This window comes from Nansenia antarctica, assembly GCF_963989245.1.
Source record: "Nansenia antarctica genome assembly, chromosome: 4".
NCBI classification, from domain to species: Eukaryota; Metazoa; Chordata; class Actinopteri; order Argentiniformes; family Microstomatidae; genus Nansenia; species Nansenia antarctica.
In genome coordinates, this window is record NC_137689.1 from 334,717 (window position 1) to 359,716 (window position 25,000).

A 25,000-nucleotide genomic window follows, 5' to 3' on the forward strand; every position below is an offset into this window, starting at 1 on the left:
ACAAAAGTAATCCCACAACGACAAGGAAATAAAAAGTGGCCTTTTTGGTGAAGTGGTGATTTCACAGCGGCCTCAATAGTACAACAAAAACTGCTGTGCGGAGCACGATGACACGAAACGCAAATACAACACAACACAGCAGTGAACCAGACCAACGGTACAGAAGACATCCAGTAGTGGACAGCAGCCATACTACTGCAGTGTGTTCATGTCTGCAGTGTGTCCAAGTCTGCAGTGTGTTCATGTCTGCAGTGTGTTCATGTCTGCAGTGTGTTCATGTCTGCAGTGTGTTCATGTCTGCAGTGTGTTCAAGTCTGCAGTGTGTTCATGTCTGCAGTGTGTTCATGTCTGCAGTGTGTTCATGTCTGCAGTGTGTTCATGTCTGCAGTGTGTTCATGTCTGCAGTGTGTTCATGTCTGCAGTGTGTTCATGTCTGCAGTGTGTTCAAGTCTGCAGTGTGTTCATGTCTGCAGTGTGTTCATGTCTGCAGTGTGTTCATGTCTGCAGTGTGTTCATGTCTCCAGTGTGTTCAAGTCTGCAGTGTGTTCAAGTCTGCAGTGTGTTCATGTCTGCAGTGTGTTCATGTCTGCAGTGTGTTCATGTCTGCAGTGTGTTCATGTCTGCAGTGTGTTCAAGTCTGCAGTGTGTTCAAGTCTGCAGTGTGTTCATGTCTGCAGTGTGTTCATGTCTGCAGTGTGTTCATGTCTGCAGTGTGTTCATGTCTGCAGTGTGTTCATGTCTGCAGTGTGTTCATGTCTGCAGTGTGTTCATGTCTGCAGTGTGTTCATGTCTGCAGTGTGCCTGGGGTTGGCTGGGGGGTGGCAGTCCCTTGCACCCTTCCAGTGTATTCCACCAGGAGCCTGATTGGTTGGAAATAAGCTTGTCAGCTTCTGGGTTTTAGCCCCAAGGCTTCAGTAGCGTTTCCCTGACGGCAGTAGCTCCAACAGGGTCTGCTTGGGGAGGCTGAGGTCCCTGATGATCCTGGAGGTCTTTCTGACACACCGGCCGCAGTAGGTGTCCTGGATGGAGGGAGGGGAGAGGGGGAGGTGGAGGTGTCCTGGATGGAGGGAAGCTCACATCCGCTGATCTTCTCAGCTGTCCACACTGCCCTCTGCAGAGTGTTGTGGTTCTGGGCAGGTCAGTTCCAGTACCAGGCAGGTCAGTTCCAGTACCAGGCAGGTCAGTTCCAGTACCAGGCAGGTCAGTTCAGTTGGTGTGTTCACCCCAGGTGAGGTGGTTGGTGTGTTCACCCCAGGTGAGGTGGTTGGTGTGTTCACCCCAGGTGAGGTGGTTGGTGATGTGAACCCCCAGGAACTTGATGCTGTTGACCCTCTCCACAGCAGACCCGCTGACCCGCTGATGGTGATGGGGTCTTGTGTCTGCCTCTTCTTCCTGAAGTCCTGTATCTGCATGTTAAACTCCTTTACATGAGAAGCGAGTTTGTGTCCGAGAACAGATGATTCTCTTGACAAGGCCAGAGCGGAGGGTGACACACCTTTCTTGGCACATCGCAGCTTCAGACTCTCATATCCAGTCTCTCATATCCAGAGCCATAGAGTGATTCTGCCTTAGGTGTTAATAAAACAAGTCCTTGGAATACAACTTGAGTTTAACCAGCAGTAGACTGCTGACTTGGCACTATGCAAGAGGCAGAAATCCTGAGTGAGATTATTACGACACTGTTTAAGATGTGAATGACCCGCGGCTATAAGGCAACGGTTCATCTTTGGCTGGGTTTCAGACATGCACATTTTTTACCACACAATTTATGTCAGAGCACTTGCTGAGCCATATATTGATGCATTTGGGGCCAATTGGCGAGGTTATGAATTTTACGGTTCAATAAATGATGTAATTTCACACTTGCGAACATCGATCGGCATCTTCAATTAGAAATAACAGATTTTTGCAAACTGAGAAATGCAAATGGTACAGCACTTCACTGCATTAAATACAGACAAAGAAACTGTTGTGAAATATGAAACCATGACTATTCTGTTGTGAAATATGAAACCATGACTATTCTGCTGTGAAATATGAAACCATGACTATTCTGCTGTGAAATATGAAACCATGACTATTCTGTTGTGAAATATGAAACCATGACTATTCTGTTGTGAAATATGAAACCATGACTATTCTGCTGTGAAATATGAAACCATGACTATTCTGTTGGGTCAGGGTTATTCTGCTGGGATGCTCCATCATATGAACCTCCGTTTCCCCAAAACCAAAATGAAGAGAACTTTGTTAGTTTGTTACTGCTGTTCCTCTAAAGCTTTACAGGCATGTTCATAGTGTTACTGCTGTTTCTCTAAAGCTTTACAGGCATGTTCATAGTGTTACTGCTGTTCCTCTAAAGCTTTACAGGCATGTTCATAGACACGGATCACACATCTCCTGATTCCACCATCAGGGTTGGGGTCAGTTAGCTGGTGCCACACATCCTATTCAAGGCCACATCGGCCATTCAGAACACATGAAGGAATTACATTAAGAACTCTGAACAACGATGGAAAAGAGCCAATGTTAGAAAACATGGGGTTCTGTGGCGAAGGTCAAGGTCACCTCACAGACTCAGCCAGGTGATCACATCAGCAGTCGTGTTCTATCACTACGACTGCCAGTGGCCCCGGGCCTGAGCTGGATTACTCTTCCTGCTACGGCTGGTTGGATTGATGATTCACTTGCTTAGTCAAATGTATCGATTGTAAGTCGCTTTGGAATAAGGCGTCTGCTGAATGCCAAAAATGTACATGTAAATTAGCAGTACCTCATAATATGAAGTTCTCTCTGTCCCTCTTCTCTTGTCAAAAAGTAGCAATCCCCAAATCCTCCTCCCTCCCTGTCCTCCTCCTCAGATCCACACTGGAAACCTCGCTGGGAAGATGGGGAGGTGAGGAGGTGTGGAGGTGAGGAGGTGTGGAGGTGTGGAGGTGAGGAGGTGTGGAGGTGAGGAGGTGTGGAGGTGTGGAGGTGAGGAGGTGTGGAGGTGTGGAGGTGTGGAGGTGAGGAGGTGTGGAGGTGAGGAGGTGTGGAGGTGAGGAGGTGTGGAGGTGAGGAGGTGTGGAGGTGAGGAGGTGTGGAGGTGTGGAGGTGAGGAGGTGTGGAGGTGAGGAGGTGTGGAGGTGTGGAGGTGAGGAGGTGTGGAGGTGTGGAGGTGAGAAGGTGTGGAGGTGTGGAGGTGTGGAGGTGAGGAGGTGTGGAGGTGAGGAGGTGTGGAGGTGTGGAGGTGTGGAGGTGTGGAGGTGTGGAGGTGTGGAGGTGAGGAGGTGTGGAGGTGTGGAGGTGAGAAGGTGAGGAGGTGAGGAGGTGTGGAGGTGAGAAGGTGAGGAGGTGTGGAGGTTAGGAGGTGAGGAGGTGAGGAGGTGTGGAGGTGTGGAGGTGAGGAGGTGTGGAGGTGAGGAGGTGAGGAGGTGTGGAGGTGAGGAGGTGAGGAGGTGAGGAGGTGTAGAGGTGTAGAGGTGAGGAGATGTGGAGGTGTGGAGGTGTGGAGGTGAGGAGGTGTGGAGGTGAGGAGGTGAGGAGGTGTGGAGGTGAGGAGGTGTGGAGGTGAGGAGGTGTGGAGGTGAGAAGGTGTGGAGGTGTAGAGGTGAGGAGGTGTGGAGGTGAGGAGGTGTGGAGGTGAGGAGGTGTGGAGGTGAGGAGGTGTGGAGGTGAGGAGGTGTGGAGGTGAGGAGGTGAGGAGGTGTGGAGGTGAGGAGGTGAGGAGGTGTGGAGGTGAGGAGGTGTGGAGGTGAGGAGGTGAGGAGGTGTGGAGGTGAGGAGGTGTGGAGGTGAGAAGGTGTGGAGGTGAGGAGGTGTGGAGGTGTGGAGGTGAGGAGGTGAGGAGGTGTGAGGAGGTGTGGAGGTGAGGAGGTGAGGAGGTGAGGAGGTGTGGAGGTGTGGAGGTGAGGAGGTGAGGAGGTGTGGAGGTGAGGAGGTGTGGAGGTGAGGAGGTGTGGAGGTGAGGAGGTGTAGAGGTGTGGAGGTGTGGAGGTGAGGAGGTGAGGAGGTGTGGAGGTGTGGAGGTGAGGAGGTGAGGAGGTGTGGAGGTGAGGAGGTGAGGAGGTGAGGAGGTGTAGAGGTGAGGAGGTGAGGAGGTGTGGAGGTGTAGAGGTGTAGAGGTGTGGAGGTGAGGAGGTGTGGAGGTGTGGAGGTGAGGAGGTGTGGAGGTGAGGAGGTGTGGAGGTGTGGAGGTGTGGAGGTGAGGAGGTGTGGAGGTGAGGAGGTGTGGAGGTGTGGAGGTGTAGAGGTGTAGAGGTGTAGAGGTGTGGAGGTGTGGAGGTGTAGAGGTGAGGAGGTGAGGAGGTGTGGAGGTGTGGAGGTGAGGAGGTGTGGAGGTGAGGAGGTGTGGAGGTGAGGAGGTGTGGAGGTGAGGAGGTGTGGAGGTGAGGAGGTGTGGAGGTGTGGAGGTGTGGAGGTGAGGAGGTGTGGAGGTGAGGAGGTGTGGAGGTGTGGAGGTGTGGAGGTGAGGAGGTGTGGAGGTGTGGAGGTGTGGAGATGAGGAGGTGTGGAGGTGTGGAGGTGTGGAGGTGAGGAGGTGTAGAGGTGTGGAGGTGTGGAGGTGAGGAGGTGTGGAGGTGTGGAGGTGTGGAGGTGAGGAGGTGAGGAGGTGTGGAGGTGAGGAGGTGTGGAGGTGAGGAGGTGAGGAGGTGTGGAGGTGTGGAGGTGAGGAGGTGTGGAGGTGAGGAGGTGTGGAGGTGAGGAGGTGTGGAGGTGAGGAGGTGTGGAGGTGAGGAGGTGTAGAGGTGTGGAGGTGTGGAGGTGAGGAGGTGAGGAGGTGTGGAGGTGAGGAGGTGTGGAGGTGAGGAGGTGAGGAGGTGTGGAGGTGTGGAGGTGTGGAGGTGTGGAGGTGAGGAGGTGAGGAGGTGTGGAGGTGTGGAGGTGAGGAGGTGAGGAGAGGAGGAGGTGTGGAGGTGTGGAGGTGTGGAGGTGAGGAGGTGTGGAGGTGAGGAGGTGTGGAGGTGAGGAGGTGTGGAGGTGAGGAGGTGAGGAGGTGAGGAGGTGTGGAGGTGTGGAGGTGAGGAGGTGTGGAGGTGAGGAGGTGAGGAGGTGTGGAGGTGAGGAGGTGTGGAGGTGTGGAGGTGAGGAGGTGTGGAGGTGTGGAGGTGTTGAGGTGTGGAGGTGTGGAGGTGAGGAGGTGTGGAGGTGAGGAGGTGTGGAGGTGAGGAGGTGTGGAGGTGTGGAGGTGTGGAGGTGAGGAGGTGTGGAGGTGAGGAGGTGAGAAGGTGAGGAGGTGTGGAGGTGAGGAGGTGTAGAGGTGTGGAGGTGTGGAGGTGAGGAGGTGAGGAGGTGTGGAGGTGTGGAGGTGAGGAGGTGTGGAGGTGAGGAGGTGTGGAGGTGTGGAGGTGAGGAGGTGAGGAGGTGAGGAGGTGTGGAGGTGAGGAGGTGAGGAGGTGAGGAGGTGAGGAGGTGTGGAGGTGTGGAGGTGTGGAGGTGTGGAGGTGAGGAGGTGAGGAGGTGAGGAGGTGTGGAGGTGAGGAGGTGAGGAGGTGTGGAGGTGAGGAGGTGTGGAGGTGTGGAGGTGTGGAGGTGTGGAGGTGTGGAGGTGAGGAGGTGTGGAGGTGAGGAGGTGAGGAGGTGAGGAGGTGTGGAGGTGAGGAGGTGTGGAGGTGAGGAGGTGAGGAGGTGTGGAGGTGAGGAGGTGAGGAGGTGAGGAGGTGTGGAGGTGAGGAGGTGTGGAGGTGAGGAGGTGTGGAGGTGTGGAGGTGTGGAGGTGAGGAGGTGAGGAGGTGTGGAGGTGAGGAGGTGTGGAGGTGAGGAGGTGTGGAGGTGTGGAGGTGAGGAGGTGAGGAGGTGTGGAGGTGAGGAGGTGTGGAGGTGAGGAGGTGTGGAGGTGTGGAGGTGAGGAGGTGAGGAGGTGAGAAGGTGAGGAGGTGAGGAGGTGAGGAGGTGAGGAGGTGTGGAGGTGAGGAGGTGAGGAGGTGTGGAGGTGAGGAGGTGAGGAGGTGAGGAGGTGTGGAGGTGAGGAGGTGAGGAGGTGAGGACTGGAGGGGAGTATCTCAGGACCTGGTTACCTGAACCTTCCCTGTCTAATAAGAGCTATACAGTATATATGACATCATATATGATACATTATGATAGAGAGATATGACATCATATACGTATATATGATACATTATGATAGAGAGATCCCAGACCCAGACCAGACCAGACATGAAGTAAATTCTGACCCCTCAATATTTAAAAAACAATCCTGATCCTGATTTAGTGGAGCGTCCGATTCACAGTGTTGAATACATATAATACATTATGATAGAGAGATATGACATCATATATATATAATACATTATGATAGAGAGATATGACATCATATATATGATGCATTATGATAGAGAGATATGACATCATATATATATGATGCATTATGATAGAGATATGACATCATATACAGTATATGATGCATTATGATAGAGAGATATGACATCATATATATAATACATTATGATAGAGAGATATACATTTACATGTACATTTTTGGCATTTAGCAGACGCCTTATTCCAAAGCGATTTACAATCGATACATTTGACTAAGCAAGTGAATCATCAATCCACCAGTCGTAGCAGGAAGAGTAATCCAGCTCAGGCCCGGGGCCATTGATAGAAGGAAAAACCTTCTTCTAAACCTAGTATTTATTTTAATTTTTTATATTAGACACTGGAGAAACAGAGAAACAGCACAAGGGGGGCAATAGAAGTTTTTAGGGCCACAGTAGAGGGGAAAAGTGGGTGTCTTCAGGAGACGCAGTGCTGGGGGGCAGCAGATGTGACATCATATATATATGATACATTATGATAGAGAGATTGACAGGCACATCACGCCTCGTCACACAACCTTCCTCATCTACAGTTTAAAAAAACATCCTTGTTAAAGAAGTATTTCCTTTTCAGTATGGTGAGAAATATAATCACCCACACTTAAACAAACACGCATTCAGATGGATTCAACACTCGAGGCGTAATGAAATATAACGCTTGGACACATTATCCTAGCATATAACGCTTGGACACATTATCCTAGCATACAGGCTAGCAGAAGTCTCGCTCCTAGAGAAGGAGGAGGTGATGTATGGTTGGTTAGTGAAGCTCCTGGAGGAGGTGATGTATGGTTGGTTAGTGAAGCTCCTGGAGGAGGTGATGTATGGTTGGTTAGTGAAGCTCCTGGAGGAGGTGATGTATGGTTGGTTAGTGAAGCTCCTGGAGGAGGTGATGTATGGTTGGTTAGTTTAGTGAAGCTCCTGGAGGAGGTGATGTATGGTTGGTTCTGTCCTTGGACGGTTCTGCTCTGAGGACCCCTCCTCCTGTCAGCTGAGCTGCTGTCTGTCACACATGGCTGAGGGCCAATTAATCCTCTGTAGAGGAATCAGACTCATCAATCAATGGATGAATCAATCATTGGGCCAAACCAAGCAACACCGCGGTGGTGGGAGGGGCTTAGCGGTGGTGGTGGGAGGGGCTTAGAATGACTCTTATCTTGTGGTCTTACCTTTCCTCTAAATTATGTTACTGGTATATTCTCTGAATGATGTTTCTGGTATATTCTCTAAATGATGTTTCTGGTATATTCTCTAAATGATGTTTCTGGTATATTCTCTGAACCAGACCGACAGGGTAGGTACAGGGTAGGTACAGGGCAGGTTAGGTACAGGGTAGGTACAGGGTAGATACAGGGTAGTGCACAGGGGACACCTGCAGGTCCAAAGGGACTTGAGGGTTTTAGCAAAAGTCCAGCAAGCGTCTCCTCAGAGCGAGGGTGTGAGGGACGACAAGAGTGCAATTAGCATAATGGAATTGCCATGCAGTCCGTTCCTGATGAAAGGTGTCATTTGACACAGAGGACTGCAGACAGCGGCGTCCTCTCCTGAGAGTGTTATTGCAGGCTGGAGCGCTGCTCTCACAAGATTGCTTCAATCAATCTTGCCCTCACAAAAGCTGCGTCTTTAAAGGACACATCTCCGGGGATATGAACGCTGCCGCTTGTTATGTAGGACTGTCACCGCCTAAACTCTGCGAACGAGAGACATGACAGCCTCCACATGTGAGACGTTATTATGACAGCCTCCACATGTGAGACGTTAATATGACAGCCTCCACATGTGAGATGTTAATATGACAGCCTCCACATGTGAGACGTTAATATGACAGCCTCCACATGTGAGACGTTAATATGACAGCCTCCACATGTGAGACGTTAACATGACAGCCTCCACATGTGAGATGTTAACATGACAGCCTCCACATGTGAGACGTTAACATGACAGCCTCCATATGTGAGATGTTAACATGACAGCCTCCACATGTGAGACGTTAATATGACAGCCTCCACATGTGAGACGTTAACATGACAGCCTCCACATGTGAGATGTTAACATGACAGCCTCCACATGTGAGATGTTAACATGACAGCCTCCACATGTGAGACGTTAATATGACAGCCTCCACATGTGAGACGTTAACATGACAGCCTCCACATGTGAGATGTTAACATGACAGCCTCCACATGTGAGATGTTAATATGACAGCCTCCACATGTGAGACGTTAACATGACAGCCTCCACATGTGAGATTTTAACATGACAGCCTCCACATGTGAGACGTTAATATGACAGCCTCCACATGTGAGACGTTAACATGACAGCCTCCACATGTGAGACGTTAATATGACAGCCTCCACATGTGAGACGTTAATATGACAGCCTCCACATGTGAGATGTTAATATGACAGCCTCCACATGTGAGACGTTAATATGACAGCCTCCACATGTGAGACGTTAACATGACAGCCTCCACATGTGAGACGTTAATATGACAGCCTCCACATGTGAGACGTTAATATGACAGCCTCCACATGTGAGACGTTAATATGACAGCCTCCACATGTGAGACGTTATTATGACAGCCTCCACATGTGAGACGTTAATATGACAGCCTCCACATGTGAGACGTTAATATGACAGCCTCCACATGTGAGACGTTAATATGACAGCCTCCACATGTGAGATGTTAATAGCATTATCGACATGAACACACTGAAACAGCCGTCCAGAAAGCCCTGGCTATCAACAAGCCTAATGCTGGTCAGATTATTGGATATCATAACGCTAATAAGGCCATCGTTATCAAACACTGCACATACGCAAAACAGTAACAGCTTTGACTGGCTGACTTCCTTCAGGCTGTGAACAGATCTGCCTCACGCCAGGAGAAAACACATCAACTATAATCATTATTGACACGTTTAGAGGCATCAAGTAGCAAACGGGCAAATCAATACAACATCATTCATGAGACACCTCTCCCTAAAGACCAGACCAGACCCAGACCCAGACCAGACCCAGACCAGACCAGACCCAGACCAGACCCAGACCAGACCAGACCCAGACCAGACCCAGACCCAGACCAGACCCAGACCAGACCAGACCCAGACCAGACCAGACCCAGACCAAGACCAGACCAGACCCAGACCAGACCAGACCAGACCAGACCCAGACCAGACCAGACCCAGACCAGACCCAGACCAGACCCAGACCAAGACCAGACCCAGACCAGACCAGACCCAGACCCAGACCAGACCCAGACCAGACCCAGACCAGACCAGACCAGACCCAGACCAGACCCAGACCAGACCCAGACCAGACCAGACCCAGACCAGACTAGACCCAGACCAGACCAGACCAGTCCAGACCCAGACCAGACCAGTCCAGACCCAGACCAGACCCAGACCAGTCCAGACCCAGACCAGTCCAGACCCAGACCAGACCAGTCCAGATCCAGACCAGACCCAGACTAGACCAGACCAGACCCAGACCAGACCAGAATAGACCAGACCAGACCCAGACCAGACCAGACCAGACCCAGACCAGACCAGACCAGAATAGACCCAGACCAGACCAGACCCAGACCAGACCCAGACCAGACCCAGACCAGACCAGACCCAGACCAGACCCAGACCAGACCAGACCAGACCCAGACCAGAAAGGTTCACCATAGAAAGAGGTGAAAGAGATCCTCCCCTAGTCTCTCCTAGCCTCCCCTAGCCTCTCCTAGCCTCCCCTAGTCTCTCCTAGTCTCTCCTAGCCTCTCCTAGTCTCTCCTAGCCTCCCCTAGCCTCCCCTAGCCTCTCCTAGCCTCTCCTACTCTCTCCTAGCCTCCCCTAGCCTCTCCTAGCCTCTCTCAGCCTCTCCTAGCCTCTCTCAGCCTCTCCTAGCCTCTCCCAGCCTCTCCTAGCCTCTCCTAGCCTCCCCTAGCCTCTCCTAGCCTCTCCTAGTCTCTCCTAGCCTCTCCTAGCCTCTCCCAGCCTCTCCTAGCCTCTCCTAGTCTCTCCCAGCCTCTCCTAGTCTCTCCTAGTCTCTCCTAGCCTCTCCCAGCCTCTCCTAGCCTCTCCTAGCCTCTCCCAGCCTCTCCTAGTCTCTCCTACCCTCTCCTAGCCTCTCCTAGTCTCTCCTAGTCTCTCCTAGCCTCTCCTAGCCTCTCCTAGTCTCTCCTAGCCTCTCATAGTCTCTCCTAGCCTCCCCTAGTCTCTCCTAGCCTCTCCTAGCCTCTCCTAGCCTCTCCTAGCCTCTCCCAGCCTCTCCTAGCCTCTCATAGTCTCTCCTAGCCTCCCCAGCCTCTCCTAGCCTCTCCCAGCCTCTCCTAGCCTCTCCCAGCCTCTCCTAGCCTCTCCTAGTCTCCCCTAGCCTCTCCTAGCCTCTCCTAGCCTCTCCCAGCCTCTCCTAGCCTCTCCTAGCCTCTCCTAGCCTCTCCTAGCCTCTCCTAGTCTCTCCTAGCCTCTCCTAGCCTCTCCTAGTCTCTCCTAGCCTCTCCTAGTCTCTCCTAGCCTCTCATAGCCCCTCCCAGCCTCTCCCAGCCTCTCCTAGCCTCTCCTAGTCTCTCCTAGCCTCTCCTAGCCTCTCCCAGCCTCTCCTAGTCTCTCCTAGCCTCTCCTAGTCTCTCCTAGCCTCTCCTAGTCTCTCCTAGTCTCTCCTAGCCTCTCCCAGTCTCTCCTAGCCTCTCCCAGCCTCTCCCAGCCTCTCCTAGCCTCTCCTAGTCTCTCCTAGTCTCTCCCAGCCTCTCCCAGTCTCTCCCAGTCTCTCCTAGTCTCTCCTAGCCTCTCCTAGCCTCTCCCAGTCTCTCCTAGCCTCTCCTAGTCTCTCCCAGCCTCTCCTAGCCTCTCCTAGCCTCTCCTAGTCTCTCCTAGCCTCTCCTAGCCTCTCCTAGCCTCTCCTAGCCTCTCCTAGCCTCTCCCAGCCTCACATAGTCTCTCCTAGCCTCCCCTAGCCTCTCCTAGTCTCTCCTAGCCTCTCCTAGTCTCTCCTAGCCTCTCCTAGCCTCTCCTAGTCTCTCCTAGCCTCTCCCAGCCTCACCTAGTCTCTCCTAGCCTCCCCTAGCCTCTCCTAGTCTCTCCTAGCCTCTCCTAGTCTCTCCTAGCCTCTCCTAGTCTCTCCTAGCCTCTCCTAGCCTCTCCTAGTCTCTCCTAGCCTCTCCTAGCCTCTCCTAGCCTCTCCTAGTCTCTCCTAGCCTCTCCTAGTCTCTCCTAGCCTCTCCTAGTCTCACCTAGTCTCTCCTAGCCTCTCACAGCCTCTCCTAGTCTCTCCTAGCCTCTCACAGCCTCTCCCAGCCTCTCCTAGTCTCTCCTAGCCTCTCCTAGTCTCTCCTAGCCTCTCCTAGCCTCTCCTAGTCTCTCCTAGCCTCTCCTAGCCTCTCCTAGTCTCTCCTAGCCTCTCACAGCCTCTCCTAGTCTCTCCTAGCCTCTCACAGCCTCTCCTAGCCTCTCCCAGCCTCTCCTAGCCTCCCCTAGTCTCTCCTAGCCTCATTCAGTCTGGACAGAGTGATAGAATACACACTTGGTGATGAGATTTCACTTCCTAATATTTAAAAATACATTTGACCAAAACCATATGGTCCTTCATGTTGTGAATCGTTGGCAGTATTCATGTGTCTATAATAATAAACAACATGAGAGAAGAACAGTGCTGCTAGCACACTAATGAGGAGCTCCACCAACAGAAGACTTCACACAGCATGAACATACAGCTGCTCCCAGAGGACAAGCCTGGACACATGAAGAGACACACTGTACTTATGTAACGCAGGTGGCACCACTGCACTTATGTAATGGTTATTATGTAGTTATGTAATGTAGGCTATATATATATATATGTGTGTGTAGTTATGTAATGTATATATATATATGTGTGTAGTTATGTAATGTATATATATATAGTTATACAGCAGCAGTGACCTCATCATGTTCTCAGTCCACTGCAGAGGGTCAATGAAAGAGCTGCTAAACACTGCATGACCTCTACTCAATCACACACACACACACACACACACACACACACACACACGCACACACACACACACACACACACACACACACACACACACACACACACACACACACACACACACGCACGCACGCACCACACACACACACACACACAGAGACTTTGCAGGATAAGTTGGCTGTTTTAGTTCAGGCGTCACAGGGGAGCTAGCCCAGTTTGTTTGCCCCAAGGAGCACAGCAACACCAAATATAAAAGAAAGAAAGGCTGAAGGGATGGATGGATGGAGGGAGGGATGGAGGGATGGATGGATGGTGGGAGGGATGGAGGGATGGAGGGATGGAGGGAGGGAGGGAGGGATGGAGGGAGGGAGGGAGGGATGGAGGGATGGAGGGACCCACATCTCCTCTGAAAAGGAGGAGTCTGAGTGGGCTGACCTCTATTCCTGAGAAGGAGTTTATGACTCAGAATCAGACACATGGAGACGAAACTCATGTCACACTTGTTTCAAGTGCAGCTGGTCTGAATGAGTTATTAACTTACATTCCCTACATGATGAAACCTAGTTGGGCACCGATAAGAGAGAAGTACCCTCTAACCCTCTGTCAAGAATCTGAAACCTGACATCAACCTGTAGACACCGCCAAATATGCACAGTCATTGAGGCCTCTTGTAATGTTATCTTTGATAAAGGAGCTCTGAAAACTGTCAGCAACAAAACATCTTTGAAGGGATCAAGCTGCCATCAGAATCTCTGTTCTTCTACAGCCCTGAGTAACGACCAGCCAACCCTAACCCTGAGTCAGTAACGACCCAGCCAACCCTAACCTGAGTAACGACCCAGCCAACCCTAACCTGAGTAACGACCCAGCCAACCCTAACCTGAGTAACGACCCAGCCAACCCTAACCTGAGTAACGACCAGCCAACCCTAACCTGAGTAACGACCCAGCCAACCCTAACCTGAGTAACGACCCAGCCAACCCTAACCCTGAGTCAGTAACGACCCAGCCAACCCTAACCCTGAGTCAGTAACGACCCAGCCAACCCTAACCTGAGTAACGACCCAGCCAACCCTAACCTCAGTAACGACCAGCCAACCCTAACCTGAGTAACGACCAGCCAACCCTAACCCTGAGTCAGTAACGACCAGCCAACCCTAACCTGAGTAACGACCCAGCCAACCCTAACCTGAGTAACGACCCAGCCAACCCTAACCTGAGTAACGACCAGCCAACCCTAACCTGAGTAACGACCCAGCCAACCCTAACCTGAGTAACGACCCAGCCAACCCTAACCTGAGTAACGACCCAGCCAACCCTAACCTGAGTCAGTAACGACCCAGCCAACCCTAACCTGAGTCAGTAACGACCAGCCAACCCTAACCTGAGTCAGTAACGACCAGCCAACCCTAACCTGAGTCAGTAACGACCAGCCAACCCTAACCTGAGTCAGTAACGACCCAGCCAACCCTAACCTGAGTAACGACCAGCCAACCCTAACCCTGAGTCAGTAACGACCAGCCAACCCTAACCCTGAGTCAGTAACGACCCAGCCAACCCTAACCTGAGTAACGACCCAGCCAACCCTAACCTGAGTAACGACCCAGCCAACCCTAACCTGAGTCAGTAACGACCCAGCCAACCCTAACCTGAGTAACGACCAGCCAACCCTAACCTGAGTCAGTAACGACCCAGCCAACCCTAACCTGAGTCAGTAACGACCCAGCCAACCCTAACCTGAGTAACGACCCAGCCAACCCTAACCTGAGTAACGACCCAGCCAACCCTAACCTGAGTCAGTAACGACCAGCCAACCCTAACCTGAGTAAGTAACGACCAGCCAACCCTAACCTGAGTAACGACCCAGCCAACCCTAACCTGAGTAACGACCCAGCCAACCCTAACCTGAGTAACGACCAGCCAACCCTAACCCTAAGTCAGTAACGACCCAGCCAACCCTAACCTCAGTAACGACCCAGCCAACCCTAACCTGAGTAACGACCAGCCAACCCTAACCCTGAGTCAGTAACGACCCAGCCAACCCTAACCCTGAGTCAGTAACGACCCAGCCAACCCTAACCCTGAGTCAGTAACGACCAGCCAACCCTAACCCTGAGTCAGTAACGACCCAGCCAACCCTAACCCTGAGTCAGTAACGACCAGCCAACCCTAACCTGAGTAACGACCCAGCCAACCCTAACCTGAGTCAGTAACGACCAGCCAACCCTAACCTGAGTAACGACCAGCCAACCCTAACCCTGAGTCAGTAACGACCCAGCCAACCCTAACCCTGAGTCAGTAACGACCCAGCCAACCCTAACCCTGAGTCAGTAACGACCCAGCCAACCCTAACCCTGAGTCAGTAACGACCAGCCAACCCTAACCTGAGTAACGACCCAGCCAACCCTAACCTGAGTCAGTAACGACCAGCCAACCCTAACCTGAGTAACGACCAGCCAACCCTAACCTGAGTAACGACCCAGCCAGCCCTAACCCTAAGTCAGTAACGACCCAGCCAACCCTAACCTCAGTAACGACCCAGCCAACCCTAACCTGAGTAACGACCCAGCCAACCCTAACCCTGAGTCAGTAACGACCAGCCAACCCTAACCTGAGTCAGTAACGACCCAGCCAACCCTAACCTGAGTAACGACCCAGCCAACCCTAACCTGAGTCAGTAACGACCAGCCAACCCTAACCCTGAGTAACGACCAGCCAACCCTAACCTGAGTAACGACCAGCCAACCCTAACCCTGAGTCAGTAACGACCAGCCAACCCTAACCTGAGTCAGTAACGACCCAGCCAACCCTAACCTGAGTAACGACCCAGCCAACCCTAACCTGAGTCAGTAACGACCAGCCAACCCTAACCCTGAGTAACGACCAGCCAACCCTAACCTGAGTAACGACCAGCCAACCCTAACCTGAGTAACGACCCAGCCAACCCTAACCTGAGTAACGACCCAGCCAACCCTAACCTGAGTAACGACCCAGCCAACCCTAACCTGAGTAACGACCCAGCCAACCCTAACCTGAGTCAGTAACGACCAGCCAACCCTAACCTGAGTAACGACCCAGCCAACCCTAACCTGAGTCAGTAACGACCCAGCCAACCCTAACCTGAGTAACGACCAGCCAACCCTAACCTGAGTCAGTAACGACCAGCCAACCCTAACCTGAGTAACGACCCAGCCAACCCTAACCTGAGTCAGTAACGACCAGCCAACCCTAACCTGAGTCAGTAACGACCAGCCAACCCTAACCTGAGTCAGTAACGACCAGCCAACCCTAACCTGAGTCAGTAACGACCCAGCCAACCCTAACCTGAGTCAGTAACGACCAGCCAACCCTAACCTGAGTAACGACCCAGCCAACCCTAACCTGAGTCAGTAACGACCCAGCCAACCCTAACCTGAGTCAGTAACGACCAGCCAACCCTAACCTGAGTAACGACCCAGCCAACCCTAACCTGAGTCAGTAACGACCCAGCCAACCCTAACCTGAGTCAGTAACGACCCAGCCAACCCTAACCTGAGTCAGTAACGACCAGCCAACCCTAACCTGAGTAACGACCCAGCCAACCCTAACCTGAGTAACCACCCAGCCAACCCTAACCCTGAGTCAGTAACGACCAGCCAACCCTAACCTGAGTCAGTAACGACCAGCCAACCCTAACCCTGAGTCAGTAACGACCAGCCAAGCTTCTGCTCTTCTTCTGGCTCAACACTTCAAAAGGTTATATTTTAAATCAAACAAATAATGTGAGGTTATAGTAGAGATTCTCAGCTTTTATTTGATGGTATTTAGTACCTAGTACTACTACTACCTAATACCTAATACTACTAGTGCCAGGATGCCCTGCATCGCCGCTGTGTTTCGCATTCCTGACTAACTCCGCAGCTTGTTGCTGTGCTGCTGTCAGGACCCGACGCCTCAGACCTTTACTCTGTTACACTGTAGCTCTAACCCTAACCCTGTGTCATGTGACTCTGTTACACTGTAACTCTAACCCTAACCCTGTGTAATGTGACTCTGTTACACTGTAGCTCTAACCCTAACCCTGTGTAATGTGACGTAACAATAACATTGATACTTAAACTATCTGTGTACATATGGGTTTCAACATTCAGAATTTACACTTTTTCTGCATTGGGTAAAAGTAATGGGACAGTTGGCTTGACATGTGCTTCTGGTTAGTCAGATGGTCCGCCACATCATGTGTGCAGCATAAGAGAGCTGTCAGGGTCTGCTATTAGGGTCTGTCTGCTATTAGAGTCTGTCTGCTATTAGAGTCTGTCTGCTATTAGAGTCTGTCTGCTATTAGAGTCTGTCTGCTATTAGAGTCTGTCTGCTATTAGGGTCTGTCTGCTATTAGAGTCTGTCTGCTATTAGGGTCTGTCTGCTATTAGAGTCTGTCTGCTATTAGGGTCTGTCTGCTATTAGAGTCTGTCTGCTATTAGAGTCTGTCTGCTATTAGGGTCTGTCTGCTATTAGAGTCTGTCTGCTATTAGGGTCTGTCTGCTATTAGAGTCTGTCTGCTATTAGGGTCTGTCTGCTATTAGAGTCTGTCTGCTATTAGAGTCTGTCTGCTATTAGGGTCTGTCTGCTATTAGAGTCTGTCTGCTATTAGAGTCTGTCTGCTATTAGAGTCTGTCTGCTATTAGAGTCTGTCTGCTATTAGGGTCTGTCTGCTATTAGGGTCTGTCTGCTATTAGAGTCTGTCTGCTATAGGGTTAGGCAGCCATTATTATTAGGCTGAATAATCAGAAGAAGTCAGAGACAGCCAAACCCTCAGGACTGCCAAAGCCAACAGCAGAACATCATTAAAAAGAGAGAAACAGCTTCTACAGGGGACGACCGAAGAAACCAAGATAATGTCCCACAGATCAGGAACGCTCTAGGAGGAGGTGTGAAGGTGTCAGAGCTGCTCTCTGCACAAGACGTTACCAGCCAGACGCTGCCAGGTACAAACTAGTTACCCTCAGAGAGACAGATGAGATGAACGTCCTCATGCAGGAGGAAGGGATCTGGTCTTACAGGACAGCACCTCATTACTGAAACATGGTGGAGGGGTGTTATGGTTTGTATATAAAGGTGGAGGGGTGTTATGGCATCACCATGGTTACAGTACAGGCCTGGCAGAGCATCACCATGGTTACAGTACAGGCCTGGCAGAGCATCACCATGGTTACAGTACAGGCCTGGCAGAGCATCACCAGCTAGCCAGCATCTGGTGGGGTCAAAGGTCACAGACTCTGGCAGTTATTGCCTGCAGGACTGTCGACCAAATACCAAACACGACTGACCCCTAACCCTAACCACCACTGACCCCTAACCCTAACCCTAACCACGACTGCTTAATTTGGACATTTCATCCAAATTGTCCCTTTCTCTTTGGGTGCCCTGAAGCAGGTGGACTATGCATAAAACATGCTGTGATGTTCAAATTATGAAACCAATGAATGAATGAATGGTCTTTATTGAATGGTCTTTATTGTCATTGATATAGTACATTTACCAAACAACGAAATTTGGGAGGGGGGGCTCCCCTGGTGCTAGGAAAGAAAAAAACAACTAAAAAAAACAAGAAGGGAAAGGAGCTGGTTTACACAAATAAAGGCTATGTACACTATCCACTATGCTATACTGTACAAATAAAACACTGTGCTGTACTCTATGCTATGCTATACCTATTCTAACCTATTGCTGTACTCTATGCTATGCTATACCTATTCTAACATTTCCTATTTTCTGCAACCTTATGTACCCTAGGGTTGTCATATTGCACATAGTGTTATTGTACATTCATTTAAAGTGTCGCAGTTTGCAGGCTTGAAATGTACACATTTGTGCCTCAGCACTACACCTGATTTCCAATCCAGCAGCTGCCATCAATCCGTCCAGACTGTCCAGGGCCCAGAACCTAGGTCTTTGCTGTGTTCAGGGCCTGGATGGCCCTGGGGTAGAAGCTGAGCTTCAGTCTGTTTGTCCTTGCGAACATGGTCCTGTACCGCCTGTTCGAGGGCAGCCGAGCAAAGTGTTCGTACCCAGGGTGGGATGGGTCTCTGGAGATCTTGGAGGCCTTCCTGAGGCAGCGTGTGTTGTACAGCTCTTCCAGAGAGGGGAGGGGGGCGCCGGTGATCTTCTGGGCCGTTCTCACGACTCTCTGTAGCGCATTCCTCTCTGCGGCTGTGCAGCTGGAGAACCAGTTGCAGATGCAGTAGGTGAGGATGCTCTCCACTGCGCAGCGGTAGAAGGCCACCAGCATCTCCTGTCCGATGTGGTCTTTCCTGAGGACTCTCAGGAAGAAGAGCCGCTGTTGTGCCTTCTTGATGATGGCTGCTGTGTTGTTCTTCCAACATGTACACTGGGGCGGCTGTGTCTCAGGAGGTAGAGCCGCCGTCTAATGATCGCAAGGTTGGCAGATCGGCAATTCGAGCCCCGGCTGGACACATGTCGAAGTGTCCTTGGGCAAGACACTGAACCCCAAATTGCTCCCAGTGAGCGGGCCGGCACCTTGCATGGTAGCTTGCCGCCATTGGTGTGTGAATGTGTGTGTGAATGGGTGAATGAGAGGCCGTTGTAAAGCGCTTTGGATAAAAGCGCTATATAAGTGCAGTCCATTTTACAATTTTTTACACAAATACCATGAAATAAAAGTTCTGAGAGAATCTCTACTTTAACCTCTCAGTAATATGAATGAATGAATGGTCTTTATTGTCATTGATATAGAACAGGTACCAAACAACGAAATTTGGGAGGGGGGCTCCCCTGGTGCTAGGAAAGAAAAAAAACTAAAAAACCTCTCTGCGGCTGTGCAGCTGGAGAACCAGTTGCAGATGCAGTAGGTGAGGATGCTCTCCACTGCGCAGCGGTAGAAGGCCACCAGCATCTCCTGTCTGATGTGGTCTTTCCTGAGGACTCTCAGGAATAATGAGATTTAACATCCAAACTTTTGGAACGTAGAGCCACAAGAAGACAAGATGTGAACTGTTCCATCACTTACGCAGGGCGCTGTATATCCGCCTGCAGAATGTGTTCTTCCTGACTTAGCAAGACCCTGGGCCAACGGAGGAGCCTGTGTACACATCCACACCGCCGTGCCAGAGCAGGGTGGCGATACTACGTAGCAGTTTGCTAATAGAAACAGATGGCTGTAGGTGTGGACTAGAAACGCATGTGAAGCACTATTACAAATGTATAGCCATCTGTGACTCAGGAAAAACCTGGACAGAGAATCACTTTCCTAGTTGAAACAGCTGAATCACTGGCGTGGCTGTAAACAGACGCTTATTCAGCCTGACGGTGGAGATGAATGTCTCAGCTTGGCAGAGCGGCCAGCTCTCAGACAGCTCTGACGTTAATTGTGCTGCTCTCTTATTTGGGCAGCTAGCGCTCATGCTAATTCCCCCGCTCCCCCGGCGCACACAGCCTCTGCTGCTTTCCACAATTAGGCAAAACAACACAGCGAAAAAAAAAGAGCCCACAGTTTGAAATGAATGTTGAATAAATGCATACATGAATGCCTACTGTAATACGTATTAGTTTTACATACTCTGATTAACAGCCTACATAATTACCGTTCTACTGCCACATTCTGTCATTGTCTTTTTAAACTATTTTTGCTTATATAGATATAGTGTTGTTCAATGTTTATTACATTGTTGTTGTTTATTACATTGTTGTTTGTATCTTTATGTCTTATGCACCAACTCCATGTCCAGTATATGTGAATATACTGTATGTATACTTGGCAATAAAAATAATTCAGATTCTGATTCTACTGTTTATATCGCTAGATATATATATATATAGATAGAATCTGCTTAACTGAAACTGTTGAAATGTGTCAACTGTAAATGTTGTTTTGTATGACAACATCAGTTAGTTAGTTAGTTAGTTAGTTAGTTAGTTAGTTAGTTAGTTAGTTAGTTAGTCGGGCCGAAGCAGAGCTGTTCTGGTTCGACATAGTAAACAGCGTCTCACCTCAGGGTCCTCTCCTCCCTCCTCCAGTACTGGTATGATGGACTAGGTTAGTAAACAGTACTGGTATGATGGACTAGGTTAGTAAACAGTACTGGTATGATGGACTAGGTTAGTAAACAGTACTGGTATGATGGACTAGGTTAGTAAACAGTTTCAAGCGACATACAGTGCGAGTCCATGATTTGTTCTTGCAATTGAGTTGACCCTCCCTTTTGCCCATTGCTGACCCCTCCCTGTCCCTAGATCTTTAGCTGTCTAGTTTTAGGTTTTGTAGTTTTAGTTTAGTTTTAGATTATCTTAGACTGTTTTAGACTAGTTTTAGTTTTAGACTATGTAGTTTTAGTTTAGTTTTAGACTATGTAGTTTTAGTTTAGTTTTAGACTATGTAGGCCAGGTGTTGTATTGTATTTGTTTGTGGTGGATGTTGTTGTTGTATGCCTGTGAACAGGTCACACTTGAAAATGAGCCCTTGGGGCTCAATGTGTTTTTTACCTGTATAAATAAAGGTTAAATAAAATAAAATAAAATAAACAGCGCCTCACCTCAGGGTCGTCTCCTCCCTCCTCCAGGCTGAACACGTCCTTCCGTTTAACCGTCAGCAGGTCCAGGTCCTTCAGATCTTCATCCTCCTCATCCTCATCTGGGTCAAAGAGGAGACCTGTCGACCGCTTATCTCCCCCCCTCTCCTCCTCCTCCTCCTCCTCCTCCTCCTCCTCCTCCTCCTCCTCCTCCTCCTCAGCTGAGCTGTGTGAGTCCTGGGTGTTCAGGCGGGGGGCCTCTCCTCTGAGCTGGGCCTTGAAGCTTTTCAGGTCCTCCTCCTCTTCCTCCTCTTCCTCCTCGTCTGGCTTCTGTTTCTGTTTGTTGAGGAACCTCACCCTGGGAGCAACCGCCAGGCCTAGCGACCTGCCAACACCCAACACACACACACACACACACACACACACACACAGACACAGACACAGACACAGACACAGACACAGACACAGACACAGACACAGACACAGACACAGACACAGACACACACACACACACACACACACACACACACACACACACACACACACACACACACAAACACAAACACACACACACACACACACACACACACACACACACACACACACAAGTAAGACAACCTATGGTTAGCTTGGTCCATTTAAGGATTGATGACAGATGACAGATGACAGATTGATGACAGCATATTTAAATATATCATGTTTGTGTCATGTTGTAGTCAGAAGGCTGCTGCAGCAGAAGCTGATCCTGTGGGAGTGTTCACCCATCTCATCCTCTACAGAGGCTCTCTGCAGGACGCTGTCAGGCCTTGTTGTGTAACGTTGAGCACGGGGCTCAGTGAACCGTCTCATGCACAGCTAACAAGCAAACCGTGGCCTGTGTGACATCCTCTCAGGACGGGACAATTAGAACAAGACACAGAGAGAAGCTCTAACCAGCAGAGCGACAGCTGAGGGTGTAGGAGTGACTTCCTGTCTGCGTACTCACACGGCGTACTCCTGCAGGCGCAGCTGGAACACGTCAAACACCTCCTTGTTCTTCATCAGGTAGACGGAACGCAGGTACGACACGAAACACTGAGGAGGAGAGAGGGAGGACAGGTGAGACAGAATTATCCTGCATCACTGAGATGTGTAGCCTGTGTGTGAGTTCTTCTGCCAACATGGCTTGGTACAGAACCAGGTAGACAGGGTGAGGGCATCATGAAACTGAAACATTATCAGGGCATTTTGGAACAAAATGGACACAACCAGTTTCTAAAACCTGGAAACACACTGTCACCCTAACCCTGTCAAACGTCCAAACATCCAAAAGCAGCAGGATGGTTCTGAATGAACACTGGTGTCCTCTGGAGAGGCCCGCCATAACGCCTGATCATAACCCCACGGCATGGCCAAACCTGCAGCATGGCCAAACCTACAGCATGGCCAAACCTACAGCATGGCCAAACCGGCAGCATGGCCAAACCTGCAGCATGGCCAAACCTACAGCATGGCCAAACCTACAGCATGGCCAAACCTGCAGCATGGCCAAACCTACAGCATGGCCAAACCTGCAGCATGGCCAAACCTACAGCATGGCCAAACCTACAGCATGGCCAAACCTGCAGCATGGCCAAACCTACAGCATGGCCAAACCTGCAGCATGGCCAAACCTATATTATAATATTAATATTATATAAACCGGCAGTATAGCCAGGTCTAAAAACAGCAGTTGGTCAGAGGAACCCTTCAAACACCCAGGAAGTGGCGGTTTGCCAGTAACAAGGTGCAGCAAACTCACTGATGCAAGACGGCTTCTGAGGCAGTAATCTGGCCCAAGGCCGGGCTACAGTCCTGCCTCTCTACCTGCCTGACATCCAACCTGCCTCTCTACCTGCCTGACATCCAGACAACCTGCCTCTCTACCTGCCTGACATCCAACCTGCCTCTCAACCTGCCTGACATCCAACCTGCCTCTCTACCTGCCTGACATCCAGACAACCTGCCTCTCTACCTGCCTGACATCCAGACAACCTGCCTCTCTACCTGCCTGACATCCAGACAACCTGCCTCTCTACCTCCCTGACATCCAGACAACCTGCCTCTCTACCTGCCTGACATCCAGACAACCTGCCTCTCTACCTCCCTGACATCCAGACAACCTGCCTCTCTACCTCCCTGACATCCAGACAACCTGCCTCTCTACCTGCCTGACATCCAGACAACCTGCCTCTCTACCTGCCTGACATCCAACCTGCCTCTCTACCTCCCTGACATCCAGACAACCTGCCTCTCTACCTGCCTGACATCCAGACAACCTGCCTCTCTACCTGCCTGACATCCAGACAACCTGCCTCTCTACCTGCCTGACATCCAACCTGCCTCTCTACCTGCCTGACATCCAGACAACCTGCCTCTCTACCTCCCTGACATCCAACCTGCCTCTCTACCTGCCTGACATCCAGACAACCTGCCTCTCTACCTGCCTGACATCCAGACAACCTGCCTCTCTACCTGCCTGACATCCAGACAACCTGCCTCTCTACCTCCCTGACATCCAGACAACCTGCCTCTCTACCTGCCTGACATCCAGACAACCTGCCTCTCTACCTGCCTGACATCCAGACAACCTGCCTCTCTACCTGCCTGACATCCAGACAACCTGCCTCTCTACCTCCCTGACATCCAGACAACCTGCCTCTCTACCTGCCTGACATCCAGACAACCTGCCTCTCTACCTGCCTGACATCCAGCCTGCCTCTCTACCTGCCTGACATCCACGACAACCTGCCTCTCTACCTGCCTGACATCCATCCAACCTGCCTCTCTACCTGCCTGACATCCAACCTGCCTCTCTACCTGCCTGACATCCACGACAACCTGCCTCTCTACCTGCCTGACATCCAGGACAACCTGCCTCTCAACATGCCTGACATCCAGACAACCTGCCTCTCTACCTGCCTGACATCCAGACAACCTGCCTCTCTACCTGCCTGACATCCAACCTGCCTCTCAACCTGCCTGACATCCAGGACAACCTGCCTCTCTACCTGCCTGACATCCAGACAACCTGCCTCTCTACCTGCCTGACATCCAGACAACCTGCCTCTCTACCTCCCTGACATCCAGACAACCTGCCTCTCTACCTGCCTGACATCCAGACAACCTGCCTCTCTACCTGCCTGACATCCAGACAACCTGCCTCTCTACCTGCCTGACATCCAGACAACCTGCCTCTCAACCTGCCTGACATCCAGACAACCTGCCTCTCTACCTGCCTGACATCCAGACAACCTGCCTCTCTACCTGCCTGACATCCAGACAACCTGCCTCTCTACCTCCCTGACATCCAACCTGCCTCTCTACCTGCCTGACATCCAGACAACCTGCCTCTCTACCTCCCTGACATCCAGACAACCTGCCTCTCTACCTGCCTGACATCCAGACAACCTGCCTCTCTACCTGCCTGACATCCAGACAACCTGCCTCTCAACCTGCCTGACATCCAGACAACCTGCCTCTCTACCTGCCTGACATCCAGACAACCTGCCTCTCTACCTGCCTGACATCCAGGACAACCTGCCTCTCTACCTGCCTGACATCCAGGACAACCTGCCTCTCTACCTGCCTGACATCCAGGACAACCTGCCTCTCTACCTGCCTGACATCCAGACAACCTGCCTCTCTACCTGCCTGACATCCAACCTGCCTCTCTACCTCCCTGACATCCAGACAACCTGCCTCTCTACCTGCCTGACATCCAGACAACCTGCCTCTCTACCTCCCTGACATCCAGACAACCTGCCTCTCTACCTCCCTGACATCCAGACAACCTGCCTCTCTACCTGCCTGACATCCAGACAACCTGCCTCTCTACCTGCCTGACATCCAGGACAACCTGCCTCTCTACCTGCCTGACATCCAACCTGCCTCTCTACCTGCCTGACATCCAGACAACCTGCCTCTCTACCTGCCTGACATCCAACCTGCCTCTCTACCTGCCTGACATCCAGACAACCTGCCTCTCTACCTGCCTGACATCCAGACAACCTGCCTCTCTACCTGCCAGAATGGCATTTTTCCACATCAGTCGTCACATCCTGGTCCAGTTCTACGTCATAGAGAGCATCCTAACATCCTCCATCACTGTCTGGTATGACTCTGCGTCTGCCCGATCCGAGGCCAAGCTACAGACTCGTACGGACAGCTGAGCGGATCATCGGCTGCCCCCTGCCTCCCATCACAGACCTCCATAGCTCCAGATCAC

The 25,000-nt window shown here is 51.1% G+C and overlaps 1 protein-coding gene across 1 annotated transcript in view; it reads right to left on the reverse strand.

The window, feature by feature from the left end:
- Window positions 1–25,000, reverse strand: part of ddx10 (DEAD (Asp-Glu-Ala-Asp) box polypeptide 10) — an 88,280-nt gene that overhangs the window by 37,639 nt on the left and 25,641 nt on the right. The window contains exons 13-14 of the mRNA XM_080530233.1: window positions 21,740–21,828; window positions 20,779–21,139 (exon numbers count right to left, since the gene is read on the reverse strand). Coding sequence (XP_080386359.1) covers window positions 20,779–21,139; window positions 21,740–21,828 — 450 coding nt within the window. The remainder of the gene's footprint in view (window positions 1–20,778; window positions 21,140–21,739; window positions 21,829–25,000) is intronic.